Consider the following 25,210-nt stretch of genomic DNA (forward strand, 5'->3'; position numbering starts at 1 on the left):
TAAGATCCTAAAATGAAATGCAATCTATAACCACATCTTTATTTAACGGCCACTTTGACATTAAGTATGAATTAATGTAAGATTTTATCAATGATTATATGTTTCCTTTTAATACTTTTGTAACTCATTAATCTATTCTATTCTTTTCGTCATTTCAAGTATTACATAATATTATATTTAGGTTAATTGTGTTTTTATTCATAAATAATAACAGTTTTACTTTTTATGGATTCTATAAGCTTCATATGTTAAAAAAGGTTTAATATTTGTATAGGTTTGTCTCGATCCCTGTATTTTAAATTGTCTCAATTAGATCCCTTATTGTGTATTGAATCAATTTGGGTCTCGTCGTTAATTACGCTGGATAACGCTAAAAATTATGGTTCGTGACTTGATGACTCAATAAATTTTATTCACGTGGCAGCATTTGGACACCTGAGCTGAATTTTATTTATTTATAATTTTAAAAAACTTTATTTTAATAAAAACACAACATTTTACTTAGGGAAAACTAATTAAAAGTTAGGGATTAGTAGTTTGATACATAGATTAGGGAAATTCGAAAAAAGAAGGTTTTTTTGGCTTGGTTGTTGTGGTTGGAAATTAGGGGTTTCTTCTTTGGGTTTCTTCTTGCAAGTTCGGGTTGTTGATGGTTGAGAAGCACGAAGATGAAGGTTGATGGAGGTAGGTTGCGCGACGGCGGCAAGGAAGGTCGTGCTATGGTTCGAACCCTTGCCTCTCTTCGAGATAAGGTTTCACTTCTTCTCCTCCGCGGTGCTGCTGATGCACTGTGGTGGCGAGATGAAGGTTTGAATAGTTGCCTGGGTTCGCGTTACTGCTGGTGGCGGCAAGGAGCGAGAATGTAGAGGTTTCCATGGTGGTGATTTAGGTTTTTAGGGTTCTTTCAGTTTGGGATTTTTCTGTGGGTTTCAGGGTGGAATCATGGTGGTTCTGTTGGAGAAGATGAAGATTCATGGTGGTGATGTAGGTGGCAGGTAAAGGTGATTAGAGAATGGTGGAGACACGATTCACTTCATTTGGGTTTCGAACAAGTTTTCGGTGCAGTGGTTGTAGGTTCTCATGTTGAGTGGCGCAATTCTTACAGCGGCAGTAGCTTGAAAAGGGCTTTGCAACACGACAATGGTGGTGGCGGCGTGTGCGTGGTGGTGGTGCGAGGTAGTGGCGGCGATGGAGGATGACGGTGTTGTGGTTTTTTCGAGGCTTGGTTGTTGTGGTTTCCTAAATTTCCCCAATTTGGCACACACTCAACAATCAAACCACCAATCCTAACTTTTAATCAGTATTCCTTAACTAAACGTTGTGTTTTGATTAAAATAAAGTTTTTTAAAACTGTAAATAAATAAAATCCAGCCCAGGCGCTGAAATGCTGCCACGTGAATAAAATTTGCTAAGTCACCAATCCACCAATCACAATTTTTAACGCCGTCCAACGTAATTAATGGAGAGACCCAAATTGATTCAATTTTACACAATAAAGGACCTAATTGAGACCATTTAGAATACGAGGACCTATTTGAAACAAACCTACACAAATAGGGATATCCGAAAGGATTAAACCTTAAAAAAAACATGAACTTGTTTTTAATGTTCAATGGTAAAATTAGCCGATTCAACTGTGAACGACTTCACAATGAAGGAAACATCAGTAGAAGTTTTATGTTATGCGGGAATGAATTTTTTTTCTTCCTTTCTCTCTCACTTGGTTTTTCTCTCTTCAAATTACTCTAATGTGCCCTACTAATCCAACTCATCTCTAATAAAACAAAGTGAGACATAATGATCCACATTATTTGTCTTATTATCCACAAGGGATCCAATAACCCAACACTTACAATATATGTTTGCATGGAAACCTCTAAGCATCATAATTTTGTTCTCCTTTAACATCAAACCATCTATTAGGATAACCAACAAAAACATTAATAATACATTCATAGAAAAAATCCAACACAAATATTACATAATCATATAAACATGTATCAAATAAGAATTATCAATCAAGATAATAAAAAATACATATAATATATAACAACAAGCAAACAAAAGTAAGTTTCTCCGCAAAATCATACATTTCCATCATTAAGCAAAAAAATCATAAAATCAACAATTTAATAACGACAGTACTAATTAACTTTTTACCTGTCTTAAAACTTTCTACTTTTTCGAAATCTATCCACCCGTGTTATCTTAGGATTTTTTACTCTATATAAGAAAAAATTTTAAATAAGTGGTTTGAATATATGGTAGTTATATATGATATACAGAGGCCCCTCTTAAATATAAATGAATCATAAGTAGACCTATCAGACTCATATAATGGGATTTGACCTAGTCCATGTAGGTTGGGATTAAAAAGTTCACAAAGACTAAAAAGACCTTTTATTAAAAAGTTCACGTGACTAAATATCCTCAAAGTCCTATGATGCTTTTTATTTCATTAAATTTTATGTACAGAAAATATATAAATATGGTTTAAATCCTCAGACGGTCCTTGTATTTATATGAGAATTTCAAATGGGTCATCGTTTTTTTTTCGGTCTCAATTGGGTCATATTTTTTGTAAAAATGAACCAATCTTACCCTAACCGTTAAGTGCTCTCAGACGGCGTTAAGTTTAGCTGAGCTGTATTTTATATTTTGATGACGTGACATTGTTGATTAAAATTGAATGGCTGATGTGTTTTAAAATTGTTCACATCACACCTCAAATCAACTTCTTCTTCTTCTTTCTCATCACTTTCTCTCTCTCCCATCTCTTCCAACGCTCAAAAGCTGCAATCTTTCTTTGCTTTTTCCTCTTCTACTTCATCTTCCAACTTTTCCAGTCCTTCTCCATTTTCTATCATTTTTCATTATCATCTCCTTCTCTGCATTAAAAATATCTCTCCATTGCTCCATCCTTTATTTTTCTCTACTTTAACTACTTTAGACTTTAACTCATCAGTAAATGGAATTTTAGAATTACAAAAATATCTAATTATGTGTTTAATTAATTTAATTGTAAAGCAGCTAATGCGTGGTGCTTCTACTGATATTAGCTGGGTCAGGATGCAAAATTCATTAAACAAGACATTAGTTGGGTCAGGATGCAAAATTCATTGAACAAGGCCTTAGGAGATACTTCCAAAATGACCTGAAAAGGATTTACAAAGTTTTATTGCCCCAGAATCTGTGGAAAAAAAAATTCACAATGTCTCCATAAAAAAAAGTTGCTGCCAAGAAGTAGCTAATGTAGTTTTTGTTGAACTTTTGTTCGTATTTTTCAAAAGCTAATGCACTAATGTAGCTAATTATATAGTTTTCTTTCATCTATATGATACTCACCTCCATTAGATGGCTAAATTTAGATTCTTTTAATAAATTCTTGAGATTTGCTACTACTTTAGCGTGTATAAAATTGCCCTCTGTATTATTCTTATCCTTGCAGCCAAGAAGGAAAGGTATCACATGTAACAACTCTTCACCATCGCCTGCCAAGACCCTCAGCATTGTCTGCCATTAATTAAAGAAACCCCATTGAGATGAGAGGAATAAAATAGAGAAGCAAAAAGTACAATTAACCATAAGCACATAATGGCATCACAGAAAATGTTTATACCCAAGAGGTAGTTTAATAAAGTTAAGAATGAATTTAATAATCTCTGTAGAGTATGATAAAGTTCTAAAGAAAGCAGATCCTAAGAAATTACTGAGACGAAGGCTATATCTCGCAAAACCTCCATCGTAATATCAACTCACTATGGAATGGAATTACAAGACTCTAGAGGCTAAGACAATATAAAAAACCTACACATGCCCTTGACATCAACCAAAGCAAGAAAATTAAATTTGACTTTATAGAGAACCTCATTGAATAAGTGAACGTTCTTGGAGCGCATTAGCACATATAAGTGAACGTTCCTCCAATTCTACCCCCTCAGTTTCAAAAAGATTAGCAATTTCTGAGAAGTATTGGGTAGTTTCAGGGTCAAGTTGCTTCCTACAAAACATAACGTAAATTGAAAAAAAAATTGAATTAGTTGAAGGGATGAGAAAGAACTGATAAGAATAGTTATTGAAAGATAATAATGAATTTGAATAAAAAACAAAGAAGTTGGAAGATGAAATAGAAGAGAGAAAAACAAAGAAAGATTGTAACTTTTGAGCGTTGGAAGAGATGAGAGGGAGAGAAAGTGATGAGACAGAAGAAGAAGAAGAAGAAGTTGATTTGAAGTGTGATGTGAACAATTTTAAAACAAATCAGCCATTCAATTTTAATCAACAATGTCACACTATCAAAATATAAAATACAGCTCAGTTAAACTTAACGTCATCTGAGAGCACTTAACAGTTAGGATAAAATTGACTCATTTTTACAAAAAATATGACTCAATTGAGATCGAAAAAAAAAACAATGATCTATTTCAGATTCCCATATAAATACGAGGACTATCCGAGGGTTTAAACCTATAAATATAAAAGTGATTAAATAAACCAGAAATGATGAATGTGGTGACAAAATATGATATATAAATATAGAAGTTATAATTGAAGCACTCAACAAAAGTAAGTCACAAAGCCAAGCCAACAAAGAAGGCTTGAAACCAAAAGTAATGCACAAAGTTTATCTCGAAAGCTGGAGATAAAAAGAAAAATAAATATAAGAATAAACGTCCCGAATCTGAAATTCCTTCCTACACTCCTTTCTTGCAGTTTCTTTGTCTTTTATTTTAATATTTTATTTATTTATTTATTTCATGAAAATATAAATTGAAGAAATGTTTTTTACTAGATTTGAATCCATGTCTCAAATATTACAACGTATTTAGCATCTGAATTACGGTAAATTTTTGTTTAATAACTTAATCATATTTTTTACTCTTAAAATTATTATTACTAATAATACTTAAGTGAAAATTACTATATTTTATTAAGATGAATATTTTGATGGGCTATGCAAAATTAGATTGAAAATGAAATTTGTTGCTGACATTTTCTTTTGTGAAATTAACTAGAAAATTGAGGTTTAGATATTTTTGTTTGTGAAATAATCCTAATTTCAAAGATTTATTTACATTGCCAATATATTTGTTTTGTTAAATATATGATTAAGATTATAGTATTTGTATTTTTCTTGATATTCTTTTCTTGCGTCTTGATGTGTCTTCTTCTTAGGTGTCCATGTGTTTACTTCTTCATCTACAAGTTAAGATATTTGTGAAGAAGACATTTTTAATACTTGAGTGAATTAATGTTTAAGTGAGATAATGCAAAATATATTTTAAAATTATCATATTTTACTGAATTTTTATTTGTAAATATTTTTTAATCGGTTATTGAAAAGGTTTGTATTTGATTGATTTGACCAACTCTTCAAATTGTTTTTATTACATATTTTTTGATTTAGATTCAGTATAATGAGCCATTTTGACCCTTTAAAGATTTAAAAATAAAAATAATAAAGAAAATTAAATATGTACTTTTAACACTTAAGTTTTATTATTCATTTTAATTTTAATTTAAGTATAATTATTTTATGTATAATTTATATGTTTTAAAAAATATTACTTTTTGTTTTTAAACATAACTACTATTTTGTAAACAACTAATACATTCGAATTCCAAATGAATAATACGATTATATAACCTCACCCCTTCTATATCTTATTTTAGCGATATTTTTTAAACTAAATAAAAATAATTGATTTTTCACAAATTATGTAATGTTATACTTATTTCAATTTTTTTAAATATCAATAAACATCTAGGATAAAAAAATTGTGGGTAAGAAATCAGTTTCATAATTACTAAATATTTAATATTTAATAATTAATATATGTGTTAATTAAAACACTAATATTAATTAGCATTAAAAGAATCATTAAGAATCACAAATAATAAAAGAAAAAAAATTCCTTCAATATTAATTGTTTTTCTTTAAAAAAAGATAATGTTATAATTACTAAGTAGCACCTAACAAACACTTTATTTAACTACATGAATAACCTTCTTTAAAATGAAATGGTACGTGGTCCAATAAAATTGTATTAACATAAAATATTATTTTAATATATATCTTACTGAATTAACCATTACTTAAAATTGAAAAAAAAATTATAATTTCATGTTATGTAACCCTCATAGATGGCCAATATGATGAAAAAGAATTTGTTGTGACTCTGTCGAACATACGAGAAATAGTTCAATGTCTGTGTTTGTTTTTTTAGTGAGTATGAATTAATGCGTGTTGAAAAGTTAGAGTAACAAATTTGATTTGACATAATAATAAAATTTTGTTTCTTTTCTCTCCTTTTCTGCCGAGATATTTTTTTGTTTTTCCTCCACCAATATAAAAGGTTACTTTCTTAAAATGACTACTCGTGCTTGGATTCCCTGGGATTTAGCAGTCCATTTTTGTTGTTATGTGTCAGATACTAACTTCCTTCTCCCAAATACATCAAACCTATTGACATAACTTCTCAATCATTCTATTTTTCTTTTCTAATTTTCACATCTCAATGTGTAATTGCCACTGGAGTTGAAGCTGTGGCAGTGACACGGTTGGTGTGAAGAGTGAGCAAGGTGATTGTGCTTCCTTTGGTCTTCTAATTTTCTCTTCACTTTCTGTGGTGTCATTCCCCTTATTTGCTGTGAATCCTTTCTGGGCACTTTCCACTACTCTTGTTCTGGGTTTTCTCTGCCGTGGGTTGAAAGTTGGAGCTTGTTCTTGTGTTGAAGGTGAAATCACGCTCGATACTTCATCTGGGTCTAGTTATAATTCCATAAAGTTTTGACTTTATGCTTACCAAACGTTCTTTGTGCTTAAATGACTGGTGGGTTTTGCTAGCTGGCTAAGTGTGCTCTTTAAGAAAGTTTTCAATTATTAAGTGATGTTTCGGTTTTTAGAGGCCCATGTGCCATGCTTATGAATAGTTAAAAGGAGAAACTGGTACAAATCTTTATGAGCTTGAGGTTAGGAGGGTTTGGTTTTCTGTGGTAAATTTGGGTGTGTTCAGAGGGTGATGCATATTTGATCTTTTGTGTATGATGCGTTTGGCAAGATTCTGGGATGGTTAGTAATGGGATTGAATATTTGTTCAAACTCTAAAGAATCATTAGAAGGTTTTGATTGCAAACGAAAGGAACGATCTTGGTCAGATGGGACACGACGAGTTGGTGACAGTTGACAACGTATCTGGAGATGAGCTTGAATCAACTTCTTCTGAGAAGGAAGAGAATTGGAGTGAAAATTTGGAGCAGAATTCTTCAGAGGTTAATTCTACATCTTCAGAGGTTAATTCTACACTTGGAGTAGGTAAGTGCTCATTAGCCCCAAGGAAAGGATTCTTTTATGACTCCTATTAGGCAGTTGATGACTATGCAATAGGCATTATAATTGTTGTAAAGTAGGTTAACGAAAGTGTTTTCAGTCCTTGTTAGCCTCTTTTAAGTTGTTTGAACTAACTTTTTTGCCTAAGTATGGTTGGCGCACTCTTTATATATTTAAGGTAGATTCTGATGTCACAACAAAAAGGTTTTCTGGCTTTGAACGATTAATACTCAACTTTGCAGAGAGTAATTTGGCAGTAGCAGAGCTGTAGTAATATTTGAGGATTTGACCATGACAAGGGAAAAAAAATGAAGAGTTGAAAATGGAGGAGTTTGTGAAAGTGTGGTACACACAAGAGCGCGACAGAGATTGAGAAGTGGAGAAGGGGAAAGGATTTAAAAGGAGTTCAATAGGAATTTAAATGCGACATTTTGATCAATTTATCTTCATCCTCAAGCTTTTTAACCTTTAAAAGGAATTTTTCTTTTTCATATATGTTATTGGCTTTGACTGATTCATGTGGCTGACCCTCCTAGTCTGATTGTTATTGTGCTTGTCTACCTCCTAACTTGGTTATATTGTGTATTGGATGACTATAAGCTGTAGGCCTTCTACCTTTGACTATTGTTTCTTGATTCTTTTGAAGATTAATTTGATGTTTTATATTGTTGAAATTTGCTCACAAAGGTTTGGACCATTTCATCCCAGGGCCTGTTGGAACTGAGAGTAACCTCCTTGTTGCTGCTGACAATGGGATTTTGTTTCCTAAATCAATGATGGAATTTTGGGATTCTCCAAGGCAGGACCTAATAGTGGACAGGCTTTCAGAGTGTGAGAAGGTAGATTCCCATGTTATATCTTGTGTGCATATATATATTGTGCATTTCATTCAAATTTTAGTAAGTTATGTCCATATATCAATAGTTGTTGATATGTTCTTTGTAATATTGTTTCAAAGATGCAAATCTGGACAATTGCTATTTTTACCTTTCGTACACTTATGATTCACAATTTGAATCATATGATTTGATACATATAAAAGATATTTACTGCATGATCAATGCAATTTTGTATCATGGATATATATATCACACTATTCTATGATTCATTATTTTTCCTTTCACCAATTCTCGTAAATAAATTGAAAAATCAGTAAGCTTAAATTGGTAAACAAAAAAGAATGGAAAGTGAACTTATGATCTTATCCTATTTGATTATTTGTTACTCTATTTTTCACTCACTTATTCAACAAATGTACTCTTTCAATATTTTATTGTTTCAATTCTTTTATGCTGACATAGATAAAACTATTCATGTTATTTTATGAGAGCTGTGATTAAATTGTTTTGTCCATGTGTAGTTTATAATTCTCACACTGAATATTATATATCATATTGTGATATATTTGAAGTTACTTTATATTGTCTCTGCATCTTACTTTTGGATATAGATTATGACTCACATTAGTGAAGTTAACTTAGTGATTCACAATTTGAATCTCAGTTTTACATTTTTTTGTTGAGGAATATGTGGTGTTTATAGTGGCTTAAGGTTTGTTTTGAGATAGTTTTGAAAATTAGATTATTTCAATAATCAATTATTGTTACAGTTGATTGTAGTTATAATCAATATTTGTTTGGGTAGTTGATTGTAATTACAATCAATATTTTTTTGGGTAATTATACTGCAAAGTAGTATTAAGATGATAAACATTGTTTGAATGCAACACAAAAAATTATTTTTTTTTGTAATAAAAATTAAATGTATCAATGTTTTTATAACCGGATGGATCCTAGAATCCTTCCAGACACTAATTTAAGGTTGAATGGTTTAACTGTGATTGTACCAGTTTAATAATATCATAACTTTATAATGGTGAAAACTAAAACTTACTTTTGTAGGTTCTTAACATTTAATAACAAGTTTATATTTGATATAAAAATGAACATGCCAAATTTTTTAGATCTATCCTTTTTAAGAAAGAAAATTAAAAAGATGTATCAATTTTTTTCCCAGTGATATACTATAAATCAGTTTTTTGTTGGATTTTGACCAGTTTTTAGTTCTTTGATCAGTTTTCTTCAAACCAGTGTTATGATTTATTTAAATGGGGTTACTTGACTACTAATCCTGTCTTACTATTCTAGTTTTAGAACACATGTCTGTATTAAGCGGAATAGGAAAAAACAACTGTTGAAAAATTTTCAGATTCATGAAAACAATTTATTTTTCAGAAATTTTTTCTAAATTTCAGCTGATGTCCCAAATATCTAGCTTATTTTGCCAACAACTCATTTTTCATAAAAATAGCTGGAAAAGTTTTTCAAACATGGTATCCAAATATTTGAAATTTAGTTAAATATTATCTCTTCATGTTAATACTTCATAATATCTCATCAGTAAATGTATAATGTGTTAATTTTGTTTTCCTTTTCTGATAAAATTGAAGCAATAAGACTTTTATGACGTTTGAAAGCCTTTAGGTTGCATGCCTTTGAAGCTTTCTTGTCCACATTTCTGTGTTTGTGATTTATGCATTAGAGTTGCCAAATTCTCTTGATTGGTGACGACACTTCTATGTTGTTTCTCAGCAAAAGCTGCTTAACCTTGTAAAGATACAAAATGATGGGACTGTTGACGTTGATCTGGAAAAAGGTGCACCTCTTGTATCCGAATTGTTGAAGTTTCAATCTTTTGAAGAGTCAACAACGAGTGCAAGTGTTGTTTCTGAATCAAAAATATCAGCTCCATGGTTACAAATTGTCATGCTTGTGGTTGGGACTAGAGGCGATGTACAACCTTTCCTGGCCATCGCAAAAAAACTCCAGGCATGTTTGTTCCATCCAATTCTTCCTCGTACACGAGAGCAGAGATGTCAAATAACTGTGATTAGTTTTGTTGCTTATTGTAGTGAGAACAAATTTTTCTGAGAACAAATTTTCTGTGAGAAAGTTAATTTTTCCACCTAATTAATATTTTGTGCTACATGGGTGTATTTTTGACTTTTTAGTTTGAGGTCATTACTTTCTCCCTATTCAATGATAAAACCCTTATTGCTTATCCATAGGCCGACTTTGGTTTATACCATTCTTTAGCATGGTCAGGTTTACAATTTGTTTCTATTGTATAGACAGAATGAATAAAATTGTTGATATGTACGTTACTTTATAGGATGCCTAAATGAGAACAAACTCCTGGGAATGATGCACTTTGTTATTGGTTTCCTGTTATTGCCTGAACTTAGATGTTGTGGTTTTGGTATATCTGTTCTTTATGAGCATTCTTAGGAGAAAAGTGATAAAAAGAGATGAGAGAGAAAAGAAATGACACAAAAACTTAATGGGTTTGGCACACAATGTTTCTACTTATGTCCACGAGTAAGTATTTGATTTTGGTGTGCCTAAAAGCTTCACAAGGTGTTACTTATATAGCAATATAGAAAACAATATCTTGAATACTATATCATACAATGTGGGACTAAAACCAAGCTCTCCAATACTAATAATTCTCCACTTGATTTACATCATCATCTAGTGTAGTGCCTTCATCATTAATTATACTCGAAGGCTAGTTGAGGCAATATGAAGTCTCAACTAATCCGTTGTAGTCTTGGACAACATAGTAGTTGGATTCTCTAATTCTGAGTTCTTCAACAATGACAAATCTCCATCACTTATCAAGTCTCTAATACAATGATACTTTAATTCAATGCTCTTGCATCTAAAAAGAAGGATTGAATTTTTTGCAAGATGTATAGCACTTTGATTGTCACTATATAATAGAGAATCATCTTGCTCCTTCCCTAATTCTTTGAGAAGGTTCTTTAGCCCATATCATCATCTCCTTGGTTGCTCCCGAGATAGCTACATACCTAGCTTCATGGGTTGAAAGGGAAACTTTGCCCTGAAGTTTAGACAACTTCACAATACCTTCTAGTCTATGTTTGGAGATTCTCATACTAAGTATTTGTTTGACCGGACCAAGATCCTTCATCTCAAAGCTTCTTGCCAATTGTTTATTCAACATGGTAACTTCGTCTTATTGGACCTTACAATTAATATGTTGTCAAGCTATATCTTTCATACTAGACCAAGATCCTTCTAGTCTTCAACGTGTTGAGTTGCTCATAAACTCATTAAAATTCTTGTATGTCATTTTGATGCTTGTTTCGAGCCATACAAACTTTTATGAACCTTGTGTACAACATTCTCCATGCCTTATACTCCAAAACCGTATGTATGTGTCACAAAGATGTCTTCCTCTAGATCCATGTAGGAATGGAATTTTAACATCTAATTTCTCTAGATGAAGATTTTCTATGATTACAACATTCTAGATAACTTTGATGGTAGTCATCTTGACAATAAGAGTAAAAAATACCTGTGAAGTCTATTCCTTGGTTTTGTTGAAACCCTTTTACTAGAGTCTAACCTTGTATCTTCTGTTGCTACTAGGTTCTTTTAACCTATAGACCTACTTGTTTTGCAAATCCTTCTTTGCTTCTGGTATCTTGAGTAAATACCAAGTTTTATTCTTCTAAAGAGATTTAATATCATCTTTCATTGGTAGCTCCCACTTATTAGCCATCCCTCGTATAGCCTTAGCAAAATTTTCTAAATCACTAGCATCAATTAACAAGTAATGCAATGAAGGATAATACCTTTGTAGTGTTACTATCATTCTAGCCAATGTGGAATCTCAAGTTAAAGTAGATCCACTACCTTAATATAGTATCATAACCATTTGTATCATAACCATTTGGAGTCTATCCTAGTTGAGATTTGGGACCATCATGCTACTTGTTATAGGGTCCCCTCATTCTCACACTCGATGTCCTTGGCATGAGCGAGTGTGTAGAAGATCTTATACTAGCTAGAGATAAGACCAAATTATATTATGTAAGTATGGGCAAACTTTCTTTTGTAGGATTGAGTTAGACCTAAATTCCACTGCTTTAATATGGTAGCCATTAAGGGACTATCCTAATTGAGATTTAGGCCTATCCTACAACCTACTATTGGGCCCCACCCTTGATGTTCTCAATGTAAGGAAGTGTGTTGTAAATCTCACATTACCTAGAGGTAAAACCAATTTAGAGTACATAAGTGAGGTCAAACTTCACTTTATTGAGCTGGTATTGTAGAGTTGAGTAAACTTAAACTTTACTGCTTTATTATTATTAACTTCTTTTTTACATTATATACTCACGTTCATTGCAGTTTTCCCTCTTATGTCATTCCATTTTACCATTGCATTTCTTACATATAGATCTTGACTTCTCATCTGTATGTATCTTTCAATAAAATGCCAGTGGCTCTATTGTTAATGTAACAAAAAAGCATGGCATATTATCTAAGTATTTAATTCAGTTGTATTCATTTTCACGTTTTTGTGATGCAAGTATATTCCCCTGATTGCTGTCATTAGATTTGTGCTACCTATCTTATTTGAGAGACTGCAAAATCATTATTTTCCAATTACTGTTAATGAGTTTTATATCAAAACCATTAGCTTTACTGAATTCTCACTTTTTTGCAGGACTATGGTCATCGTGTTAGGCTGGCAACACATGCTGATTTTGACACATTTGTAAAGAGTGCTGGTGTTGATTTCTATCCGTTGGGTGGTGATCCTCGTGCTTTGGCAAGATGTAAGAGGTTCCTTTTTAATGCTGCCCTTAGTATCTAATAATTTTCATTTTCAGTATATACTTTGTTCATAACATGCCAAGACCTTCTCTTTAGCTCTCGTCTAGGAGTACCAGGCTTGATGCATGTATAATATGGTTGATGACACTATTAATGAATTTAGGATAGCTTTTTATTCTATCTTAGAGTATGAGTTTAAGGCTAATTAAATCCTAGAAAATTGACATGTAAGGTGAGTTACTCTCATTTTCAGGTTTTATTTCGAATTATTGATAAAATTAACTTTAGAGGTAGTTAAAAGCTGAAAACCTAGCTGAGTTGAGAATCTTGTTGAAAGCTGAGAGCTAGGTGAAAGTTGAGAAGTTATGTTAGAATTGTTTGGTAAAGCTAGTTGAAATTTATAAATGAAAAAGAAGGGCATGATTAATTATTGAATTAAATGTTAATATTAGGTAATTACATATTTTCAATAATTATAAATTTATATTTATTTTAATTTTTTTATAATCGATTTTTTTATACAAGTTAAATTTCAAGTAATATTTGTGTAAAAGATAGTTATTATAATTTGAAATGGTTATCATTTGTGAATAAAACAATATTTTATTAAAAATAAAAAAAAATTAAAACAATAATAAACAAGTTTGTTATTAAATCAATAATAAACAAGTTTGTTATTAAATCAATAATAAAAAACAGTAAAGCAACAACCTAAAAATCTTAGTCATAAACAAGTGTTGGACATTAGGGTTTCCTATTATTATTTTAAGGGTAATATGGTAAAATATAAGTGTTATCTGGGTTTGTTATTTTGAAATAGTTATTAGTAGTGTTGAAATAAGCTAAAAGCTATTAAGAAGGCTACCTTGCCAAATACAGCTGAAATAATTTTATCAAAATTTTATGTACTAGTTTCATCTATTATCTAGATGAAATGTTTTATCAAATGCACACAAAGTACTCTATAAACACAATTAATCATCCTAGTGAGTGAATTCCTTATTGTCTCTAAGATATTATGAAAAAATTGAAGGCATTCTTATTTATTTCTCCGCCATTGAATCGCTAAAGATTTGCAAGATTATGACTGCCATATTTAGCAAGCTAATGCTCACAGTGAGTGGTTTTCTAGTTTTGACACTGTTGTAGTAATCATGTTCTCGGATTAGCTTCAAAAGTAATAAGATTATTTCGATAATATATTTATCTATAATTGATTAAAATAAATCAATTATATGAACTAAGTTTTATGTTTAGATGTGTGAGGTCAAAAGCGATTTTATGATAATCTTATTTGTTTGAATTGTCTAAGAATCACTTTCTCGTGATAAAATTATTCTTAAGTTATCTGTAGTAGTTGGTATTTGTATAAGCAATATTGGGGAATAAAATGGGATTGAAAAAGTTAGCTAGAAAGTAATTTGACCGCTTTTTATAATCCTAAGCTTCAAACTTTTGCCTCTGATGAAAAAGTTTTCTTTGTTAAATACTCAAGTGTTGTATTAAAAAATCCATGTCATTGCCAAGGGCCATCTACCATCTACCAAAAAAAAAACATACCAGCATTACATCTAGTAACACTATCCACTGATGTTGGACCACTCTCAAATGTGTAATGAAAATATCTCGAAATGAAGGATGTATTGAAAATTTCATATCAACTAAAGATACGTTCAATTTACACTATATAGGTGGATACAAATTTTATTTTACAAATAAGTTTTATAGAATTGAGTTAGGTTTAAAATCTATTTCTTAAGAAAAGGCTTCCTCAAGAAATTTTACCATTGCTAAACACTACATTTTTCTGTCTTATTTCTTTTCTCTGTTCATTGTATATCTTCACTGAATGTTACATATAGAACTAGTAATGAACCGTGGTTTGAGAGTTTAAGTTTTTGGGATTGATGGTCCTTGCGATATATTTGAGCCTTTATGACTAATTTGTCATTGTTTCAATCCTTGCCACTTATTCTTCGGATAAAAAGTTGACTTTGAACTTTTGATAGGATGGGCCTATACATTGTTCGTGCTTTAAGCATTCTTAGGGGGGTTCATCTTAGATACAAATCAAGAATAAGCCTTCACGTATTTTAAATTTTGTAGGAGGGTGTGTTTTTGAAGTATGCTAATTGAGTTATTTCTGTAATAGATATGGTGAGGAATAAAGGTATAATCCCATCTGGTCCAACTGAAATATCTATCCAAAGAAAGCAGCTAAAGGCTATTATTGATTCTCTTCTTCCAGCATGCATAGAACCTGATTTGGAAACTGGTATTCCTTTTAGAGCTCAGGCTATTATAGCCAATCCTACAGCATGTGGTGAGTTGTTAGAACCCAGCAGATTATTGCATTGTGTTTTTCTTTGTTTCATACTTTGATTACTATTGATTTATCTTTCGATTTATTCCCTTACTTATGTATTACTTCAATTAATATTAGCATTAATTGTTTAGTGGACCCTACTATTCTTCTTAAGGAAAAAAGGATGCTAAAGTTAAATTTTGAAATTCAAGGGCGATCATTTTAAAAGTGTGAAGAACGATGCTATTGTTTTTCTCAAATTCATGAGAGTGATTGAATTGCACTACATTTTCCCCCTAGTGAAGATTCCTTTCATTTACAACAGTATGCTTGTTTGTTTGTTTGTTTCATAGCTCTTTTTTGTAAATGGGTCTGGTGCAGGGGCTTTTGAATAAAATAGATAGAATTAACTTATGTTTTGTCTCGCAGGACATACACACATTGCTGAAGCCCTCGGGGTGCCCCTTCACATCTTCTTCACAATGCCTTGGACGTGAGTTTAAATTGTTTATAACCTTTGAGTAAAAACTTTACCTTAGAGCACTTTAAATATGAAAAAAATAAAAGGTTTGGTGAAGAGATAGAAGTGTGTACTTCCTGATTTTTCACTTGAATTATTAAAATTCAAAACAGCACACATACCTTCTAAGAAATTAGAGCAAGAATATAGTGTTTCAAATATTCAGGTAATGCAACATTTTCCTATCAAATAATTGCCTATTATCCAATGGTCAAGGAAAGTGCATTATCTTTCAAGGACTACAAAATGGGTCCGCTTGAAAGATGTTCTTCGGTTTGATACATAGATCAAAGAATATAGAAGTAGATAAAAATGGGAATTCTTTTAATCTTTAATTGCAAATATTTGAAGGCCAGATCATCATTGACATACCAGTCCATGAAAATACATTTCTCCTAAGTGAACTTGCCATTTTGAAAGAGAGAAGGGTGTTGAGGGTTTAATTTTGATATAATCTTAGTGTAAATTTATTGTACTCTATCATCTAATCATGAAGTTGTTATTACAAAGTTTTAAAATGGCTTGAAAAGTTGATGCTATTTCTTTTAAAACCTATTTTTTATAATTATTTCAAAATTCCGAGTTAGCTTCTTACATATAAATTTTTCAATAGGCAGGCCAACATATGAGTTTTCACACCCTTTGGCACGTGTTCCTCAAAGTGCTGGTTATTGGGTATTTCCTTTGCCGAAATTAGTTTCTGTTATGTGAATTCAATTGATTTTTGTGAATAAATTGCTAGACTTATTACCTATAAACCCCTTTCAATATGTCCTTGCCTTATCCAGCTGTCATATATAATTGTGGATGTACTGATATGGTGGGGAATACGAGGACTCATCAATGACTTCAGGAAAAGAAAGTTGAAGCTTGCCCCCATTGCATACTTCAGTATATACAATGGATCTATTAATCATTTACCTACTGGCTATATGTGGAGTCCTCATGTGGTTCCAAAACCAACTGGTATGTAATGGTACAAGACAGTAGCTTAATGTTTTCTTAAGAAAGTAGCATAGTCTTTTGATTTTATCCTTCTGTATTTTTTTAGTGAATAATCTTTTTGTTATTCAAGTATGAGATAAACCATAAGTTGTTACAGTCAAGGGTAGCTTCTGTCCTTGAGTAATTCTGACTTGGAGTTGCTTAAAGATGGATAGTTTGAATGTGGATATATTAAGTTTTATGTTGTAATTAATAATTGGTTCATTTTTTTCGCATTACTATATAAATTTTTATAATGGGGCTGACAATCTGACACTAAAGTTTAGATCATATTATGATGTTGAGTCCAGTACATAATTTCTAGATAATGTTTTTACATAATACCTAATAGGGGTTGGAAAGTGTACGAGAGGAGAAGGAAGGTACCAAACGGTGCAGGACCGAACGGTTAAGGGCGTTGGGGGGAAGGAGCCGACCGGTTGAACAATGGAAATATTGTGTCTCGGTTTGGGAAGGTTTTTGTTGTAAGGGGGAAAGGGTCAGAACCGCTATAAATAGAGCTCCATAAACTCTGTTTAAGGTATTGAGTGAATTTTTTGTGTAAAGAGAGGCTTTGGCCTGAAGGAGGGAGGTTAAGCTCTCGTAGAACGATATACTAGTACATTGATTCTTTGGTTAATACAGACCTAGATTCTTTCTGTTCTGTTTCTTGCGTTTGTGTTTGTGAGAGAGTGTTTTAGAGGTTTCTTTTCCCAGAAACCTAACAATACCTGTCGTGAATGTTTAGTATATTATACAAACAGCTTTTACACTTTTACTTTCTGTCCTGAGTGTGTTCCCTGCACTAATGTCTTTTGAAAAATTGCAGACTGGGGCCCCTTAGTTGATGTCGTTGGTTATTGTTTCTTGAACCTTGGCTCAAAGTATCAACCACAAGAAGATTTTGTCCGATGGATTCAAAAAGGACCAAAACCTTTATATTTTGGGTTTGGGAGCATGGTATGATAATTTCACTTGCAGATATTCTCTTTAAATGAACAAATTGTGTTTTTTTTTTTTCAGTTTAGTCCTTTTGTGTTTGAAGAACATCTACACTCAGGGTTTTAATATTTGCTACTACTATCTTGTGAGCTCCAAGCTTTCTTCAAAAGAAAATAAAGCAATGGACTAAGAAGCACGATTACAATTAAATTAAAAATATAAGATACGTGTATATATACATACATATATATACATGTATGTATGTATGTATATATGTATGTATGTATATATATATATATACACACACACACACAAACACATTGTAAGCTTAGTATAAAGTAATAGTTATACTTGCTAATACTTACTGAAAAAAAAAATGTTTCTTTGGTTCATCATGAGATCCAACCCAAGATAAGGTATCTGACATGTGTCCTCATGCATCCGTATCATGGCCTTATAAAAAGTGTGCTTCTGTCCGTTTAATGTAAAAATATTCAAATTTCTCGCAATTCACAACCTGTCAAATTAGTGTTTTATATGAATTATTGGCTGATTTGGAATATTGATATTAGAGTTGATTTGCATTTATTCAATAGAATCGGTTTAATTATTTATCTTGTCACCATTAACAGTTTCGGGTATACACTAAAGCAAGAAACTAAACATATTTATACCTTTGTATATCATTATCAAAATTTTAGAATGAAATTCCGTAGTCCTCTAATGAAAGTATTCTTTCACTTTATTAGCCTCTTGATGATCCTAAAAGAACTACTGATGTCATAGTGGAGGCACTGAAGGATACAGGACAACGAGGAATTATTGACCGGGGCTGGGGGAATCTAGGCAATTGTAAGTATTTTCCTTCAATTTCATTCTATCACCATTTGTTTCCTTTTTCTCAAATAATAATTTGCTATATAAATACCTTTCCTCTATTTGTATGACTGTAATACATTATGTTTTACACTATCATAGGGTTATTCTTCTTTTCCATTTACTTTCCCTTACTTGGTTACCAGGTTAAAAATTCTTGAATTTTCTACAGTCTTAGAAGCTTTGATATTATGTTAAATTTCAGCTTAAAACAAATTGAATTTAATTGAAGTTGCCCAAACTTTCCAACATAGGGGGATCTTAGAGGTACGATTATTAGGAAGACTGAGTTTGTGCTAAAATAATGACATCATACTTTCTTCTTCGAAGATTATGCAACTTCAATCACCGGGAAATAACAAAGAGGACCCAAATCTTTCATTTCAAGTTGTTTTGCCAATAACAATTTTAAATCTGAAATCTCATATACATCACCTCTTGTGATTATAATGGCGTCAACATATAAAGAGAGACTAATACTATTATGAGCAGTTGTCTTTATAAACAAAGCAGAGTTACAATCACTAGAACAAAATCCAAGAGATCCAATAACTATGTAGAATTTCTTAAACCAAGTATGGGGAACTTGTTTGAGACCATAAAGAGTCTTTCTTAACTTATACACCTCCCTTGGATTATGAGAAACCCCAGTACGAGGTATCATGTAACAAAGACAACAAAAATAAGAGTAAGAATGGTAGTAATTGGCAACTGGGGAAAAGGTTTTGCATAGTCTAGACCGTATTTCTGAGAGAATATTTTAGTGTGACTAAATGAGTTTTGTAATGCTCATAAAACCTATCTGACTTTGTTTTAATGTTGTACACCCACCGAGAGCCAATGGCTAATTTTCCTAGAGGAAGAGCCATCTTATATAAAGTACAAAATTCCTTTTGCATAGTTTGTTGCCAAAGTGGATCAAGGACAATCTCTGGGTAGGAAGAAGGCTCCGACAAACTATGAGTTGTGGTTAAGAAGGAAGCAAAGGAAAAAGAATAAAAAAAAATTGGTGGTTGAGTGGACTTACGAACATAACAAATCACTAAATCTCTTTGATAACATATTAAGGTAGTGAAATTTAATCCTAACTCAGCCTTAGAAAATTGACTTGTTCCATAAAGTAAAGTTTTTACCTACTTAGTCAAATTTCTAAACAATGCAGGATCTCTCTCTAATACACTCCTGAATGCCAAGGACATTGAGCGTGAGAATAAAGGAGAGACCCAAGGTGGTGAAATGATAGGCCCAACTAATATTGGTAGGATAAGTCATTGATAAATTTTGATATCATATTAAAAATGTGGAATATAAGCCTGCAAAACTACTTTAGTATCATGAAGTTTGTATTCACATCTTTAATATAATTTGGTCTTATCTCTAATCGATATAGGATCTCTAACCATCCTAACATAGAGTTTCAAGATACAAATCACAACAAAGATTTATATATATATATATATATATATATATATGTGTGTGTGTGTGTGTGTTATTCATTTTAGATATTGAATATTCACTTGCATTATGTTTTCCATTAATCAGTGGCAGAAGTTCCAGAAAATGTTTTCGTGCTAGAGGAATGCCCTCATGACTGGTTGTTTCCCCAATGTTCTGCTTTGGTAAGTTCCAATTTATATTTTCTTGTGGCTGATTTTGAAAAAGAAAATAAATACTTTAGTGCCCCCTGGAGGGAATTTCCCTTTTGATTTACAGCTCAGTCTTTAGGATATGATTCTTTCTTAATATTGAGATTAGGTAGGAAATATGCACTTACATGTCTGATCACAAAATAAATAGTTAACTGAGGATCTTTTGGCACAAATTCAGGTGCATCATGGTGGTGCTGGAACAACGGCTACAGGACTGAAGGCCGGGGTAATGTTCAGTTCAATTGTGTCATAAAAGAAGTGTTTTTCATTAATTCAAGGATATGTATTGATGTCTTAGCATTTTCTTTTAACTGTTTCACTGGTCATTGTAAAAAAAAAATATTTACTTTATTTTTTCTCATTCTTCTTTTTTACTAATGTCAATACCATAACTTGCAGTGTCCAACAACCATTGTTCCATTCTTTGGAGATCAGTTCTTTTGGGGAGACAGAATATATCAGAGAGGGCTGGGACCTGTTCCAATTCCTATATCTCAGCTTAGTCTTGAAAATTTAACAAATGCCATAAAATTCATGCTCCAGCCAGAGGTAACTTCCAATTCTATGAAATGTGCATCCCTCCTAATTCCAAAATATGTGAATAATCCTTAAATTTAAATATGGAAAATCTCGTTTACCCCCTTTGATTTGATTTTTCAATCAATGTCCTTCCTCTGATGTAATTTTGGAACTTGATAATCTGATTGGCCTAGTTAATTGATGGTTATCTACACTTTGTTTATGCAGAAATGAGCGTGTGTATGTTTTCATACATTGTTGAAAGTAATAGCATATACCAAAATTCTTAAAAAACTTGATAACGAATTGAAACAAACCTGAAAAACATAGATGGGGAAGCATGAACATTAAAGGACATGTAATTTACAGTTGTTTTCACTTTTAACCCATGGCTTCGGATATTTATAATTATGATATAATAATACTATTGGATTACAAAGTCTTTGTAGTAATGGATGAAAAATCTTCAGGTAAAAGTACAAGCAATGGCAATCGCAAAGTTGATAGAGAATGAAGATGGTGTTACAGCTGCAGTTGATGCGTTTCACCGCCATCTACCACCAGAGCTACCACTACCATCTCCATCTCCAGTGGTGGAGGACCATGCAAATCCATTGCAGTGGTTTTTTGTCCAACTAGCAAAGTTGTGCACTTTACCTTGTGGGAGTGTATAGTGTTTTTTGCTTTTTTGACTGAGTATTCTTTTTTATCTTCTATTAATTACACAATTATATTTTATAGGAGTTTTCCCTTTTTTAGTAATGGAAGCAGTGTTTAGCTTAGTATATTATTCCATTCATTTCTGTCAAAATCTCTTCTTCTGAGGTTTGACTAATAGTAGTAATCTTGAAGTTGAGCATCTCATTTTTGGAGTTTGTTCTTTTTTCTTTGTGTTTTCTTCTTCTTTTGGACAGCTGGAAGAACTAACCATTTAAATCATCTGCACATGGAATAGTCCATTTGCATAAAAATTTAGTCCTTTTGTTTATTTACAGTAATTACTACTAATCATAATCAGAATTACCCAATAATAATAAAAGAACTTCTCAGGCCAAAACTGTCTTTGAAAGGGTATTTGTTGGTTTAAAATGAGAGCAGCAAGAAAAACAGAGAATGAAGAATTGAAACAGGAAGAGTATATAAATTGAATGAAAAATGATTGGGAACTCTTATCTTATTCAAATGTCAATTAGGTACATTTATAATATTTGCCCTAACAAACAAACTGACTATAAAACAAAAAATCAGAATTGCTTTCTCCTAAAGTTTAGGAATAGAAAAAACTTATTCAATTAACAAAAATAAATAGAAATAAATTAAACAAGTTTGTTACGTGCAACAAGTTCAAAAACAAATATCTAATATTTCTTCTTGATTTTGCAACTACAAACTCTAATCTTTTGTCTTAAGAACTCAAACTTGTTGACTGGAAGTGGTTTGGTGAACAAATATGCAAACTGGTCTTTACTTTTGCAATAAACAAGAACAATAGCTTCATCTTTTTGTACTTTTCTTAAAAAGAATAACTTAATGTTGAAATGCTTGGTTTTTCCATGAAAGACAGGATTATGAGAAATAGTTATTGCAACTTGGTTGTCAATAAAAACTTTTGTACTTTCCTTTTCCTCTATGTTAAGATCAATTAAAATTTTTCTCAATTACAAGGTTTGGTTAATAGTAGCTATAGCAGTAACAAACTCAGCTTTTGTTGTAGACTGTGCAACAATTTCTTGTTTCTTCGAGTTCCACGAGAAGACACCCGATCCAAAGCTAAAACAGTACCTTGAGGTACTCTTCATGTCATCAATTGAACCATCCCAATCACTATCTGAGAATCTTGTTAACTTAAATTCTTCAGTCCATTTGAACTTGATGCCAAAGTTGTGAGTGCCTTTGACATATCTAATCACCCTTTTTGCAGCTTTGAAATGCATTTCACTTGAGGAATGCATAAATCGAGATAAAATGCTTACAACATTTAAGATGTCAGGCTGAGTTGCTGTAAGGTACATCAAACACCCAACCATGCTTCTGAAATATGCTTGATCTATTTTTTCAGTTCCATCTTCCTTGCATAGCTTTTCCTTTTGATTCATTAGAGTGTTCATTTCTTTGCATTCTTCAAGTTTAAACTTCTTCAAAATCTTCTTGACATATTTCTTTTGACAAATGAAGACTTCATGTTCTCCTTGTTTGGTGATCTCCATGCCAAGAAAGAAGGTCACTAAACCAAGATCTGTCATCTCAAACTCCTCCATCATTTCTTTCTTAAACTTCTCTACAAGCCTTGTGTTGCTTCCTGTTACAAAGAGATCATCACATAAAGTGAGATGATAAGAATATCAGTTCTATCATGCTTAACATACAGTGTTGATTCAGCTAAGCTTTTGACAAATCTCAAGTTCAGCAAATGATCATCAATTCTGCTGTACCAGGATCTTGGGGCTTGTTTCAACCCATAAAGAGCCTTTTTTAGTAAATAAACCTTATCTTCTTCTCCTTCTTTCACAAAGCCTTGGGGTTGTTCAACATATATTTCTTTTTGCAAAAAACCATTTAAAAAAGCTGATTTAACATCAAGTTGATAAACCTTCCAATTCTTTTGAGCAGCTATAGCAAGTAACAACCTAATGGTGTCCAATCGAGCAACTGGTGCAAACGTATCTAAGTAGTCTACACAAAAAATTTGTGCATAACCTTTCACTACGAGTCTTGCCTTGTGTTTGTTGATAGAACCGTCAGCATTTAATTTAGTTCTATACACCCATTTGACCCCAATTACTTTTCTACCTTGAGGTTTTTCCATAAGAATCCAGGTTTGGTTCTTCTCAATCATTGACAACTCCTCCTTCATTGCAGCCCTCCAATTTGGACTTTTCTTTGCTTCTTCATAATCTACAGGTTCACAAACAGAAATATTGCATCTTTCATAAATCTCAGATAGCAATCTAGTACCTCTTACTGGATCATCATCTAATAATTCATTTTTTCAGCTTTCATCTTCATTTTGTCTTGTGTTTGAAGATTTGAACTTCACATCTAATAATCAATTGCAGCTTCCTTGATGCTCTCTATGTTGTCTTTGAAAAAGGTTTTCTGCTTAACTTCCCAAATTGACAGGCTTTACAGTTTGAAGTTTGATTCTCAAGAACCGAAATATCAAGGGCTAGCTCTTTTCCATTCATTTGCAGTAGTCCTTGATGATGATAGTGCCCGAGTCTCTTGTGCCAGATTTCTGTGACATTTTCCTTCAAAGAAAAAACAATCTGCTCCTCCTCTAATGGATTTAGAGCAAAGCTCTTTCCTTTCATTTTTACCTTAAACATATCTTGACCAGCTACATCTTTAATCAAACAATATTTATCTTCAAAAATAACTTTAAATCCTTTTTCAATCAATTGACCAACACTTAATAAGTTCTGGTCAATTTCAGGAACAAAAAAAACATCATGAATGAACTTTGTGCCTGTACAGCTTGTGATTGCAATTGTCCCCTTTCCTTTGACTGAGATATGATCACCGTTACCTATTCTGACTTTAGTGACATTAGTTGGCCTCAAATCTCTGAAGAGAGCCTTGTTGAAGGTCATGTGGTTGGTACAACCGCTATCTATCAACCAACTTTCACTCGATTCACTACTCATGAAACAAGTAGCTACAAATAGCTGGTCCTCCTCCTCCTCCTCCTGATCAGCAGCCTTAGCTTCTTCCTCTTATTGTTGATTTTTGCTCTTGCATATGATTGCTTCATGTCCCATTTGATTGCACTTGTTGCATTTAGCATCAGGTCTTTGCCAGTATCTGAATGGAGGGTGACCCATTTTGCCACAATATTGACAAGGTGGGTAACTTTTCTTTCCACCTTTTCCTTTATCGTAATTATTTGTATTGCTCTGACTACTGACTGGATGATTCTTCTTGTAGTTTTTGGCTTGTTGGCTTTTGACTAGAAGATCACCTTCAACAGCATGATCTTCCCTCATCGAACTTCGTTACTCTTGGGCTTGGAATGCATGTAGCACTTCTGCAAATGTGATTTTAGACAAATCCCTTGTGTTCTCCAACGAAGCAATAGATGCTTCATACTTTTCTGGCACCCTTACCAGAATTTTCTCAACAATTCTGGAATTAGGAAAATTGCTGCCCAACAACCTTATCTTGTTGGCAATACCCAACAATTTGCCTGAGTATTCTTTGATTTTTTCAGACTCTTTAATCCTTTGCAATTCAAATTCCCTCATTAAATTAAGCACCTGCATGCTTCTTATTCTTTCATCCCCAGCGTACTCTTCCTTTAGATAATCCCAAATTTCTTTGGCTGATTTAAGAGTCATAATTCTTGTAAAGATGGTTTGAGAAACACCAGCAAATAGACATGATTTGGCCTTTTCTAGTTTTTCTCTCCTTATGAATTTTGATCTGGGCCATGGTAGGATT

General features: G+C 32.3%; 1 protein-coding gene across 8 annotated transcripts; it reads left to right on the top strand.

Annotated features, from left to right (window-relative positions):
* Nucleotides 1–6,362: 6,362 nt before the first annotated feature.
* LOC108346053 (sterol 3-beta-glucosyltransferase UGT80B1) lies at nucleotides 6,363–21,648 on the top strand. Of its 8 annotated transcripts, none has more exons than XM_017584988.2 (15): nucleotides 6,363–7,315; nucleotides 8,039–8,169; nucleotides 9,922–10,158; nucleotides 12,869–12,980; nucleotides 15,131–15,148; nucleotides 15,227–15,301; nucleotides 15,713–15,776; nucleotides 16,421–16,478; nucleotides 16,592–16,769; nucleotides 17,617–17,747; nucleotides 18,479–18,581; nucleotides 20,148–20,224; nucleotides 20,433–20,480; nucleotides 20,654–20,803; nucleotides 21,244–21,648. In XM_017584988.2, the coding sequence occupies exons 1-15, from the start codon at nucleotides 7,159–7,161 to the stop codon at nucleotides 21,445–21,447; spliced, it is 1,743 nt and encodes a 580-aa protein (XP_017440477.1). In that variant the 5' UTR covers nucleotides 6,363–7,158; the 3' UTR covers nucleotides 21,448–21,648. The 8 variants fall into 8 exon arrangements, with proteins under 8 accessions (XP_017440477.1, XP_052723080.1, XP_052723078.1 ...); XM_052867120.1 differs by having other exon boundaries at nucleotides 9,922–9,985; nucleotides 10,076–10,158; nucleotides 15,131–15,301; XM_052867118.1 differs by having other exon boundaries at nucleotides 6,363–6,738; nucleotides 7,159–7,315; nucleotides 15,131–15,301.
* The last annotated feature ends 3,562 nt before the right edge of the window (nucleotides 21,649–25,210 follow it).

Source organism: Vigna angularis, chromosome 8, assembly GCF_016808095.1.
Source record: "Vigna angularis cultivar LongXiaoDou No.4 chromosome 8, ASM1680809v1, whole genome shotgun sequence".
NCBI classification, from domain to species: domain Eukaryota; kingdom Viridiplantae; phylum Streptophyta; class Magnoliopsida; order Fabales; family Fabaceae; genus Vigna; species Vigna angularis.

What these genes read in the sequence shown, in the direction of transcription:
- LOC108346053 (XM_017584987.2), top strand. Translation starts at nt 7,159, where the DNA reads ATGGGACACGACGAGTTGGTGACAGTTGACAACGTATCTGGAGATGAG. An exon ending in CCATCGCAAAAAAACTCCAG is followed by an intron (nt 10,159 to 12,868) that starts GCATGTTTGTTC and finishes ACTTTTTTGCAG; the next exon opens with GACTATGGTCATCGTGTTAG. An exon ending in AATTCATGCTCCAGCCAGAG is followed by an intron (nt 20,804 to 21,243) that starts GTAACTTCCAAT and finishes AAAAATCTTCAG; the next exon opens with GTAAAAGTACAAGCAATGGC.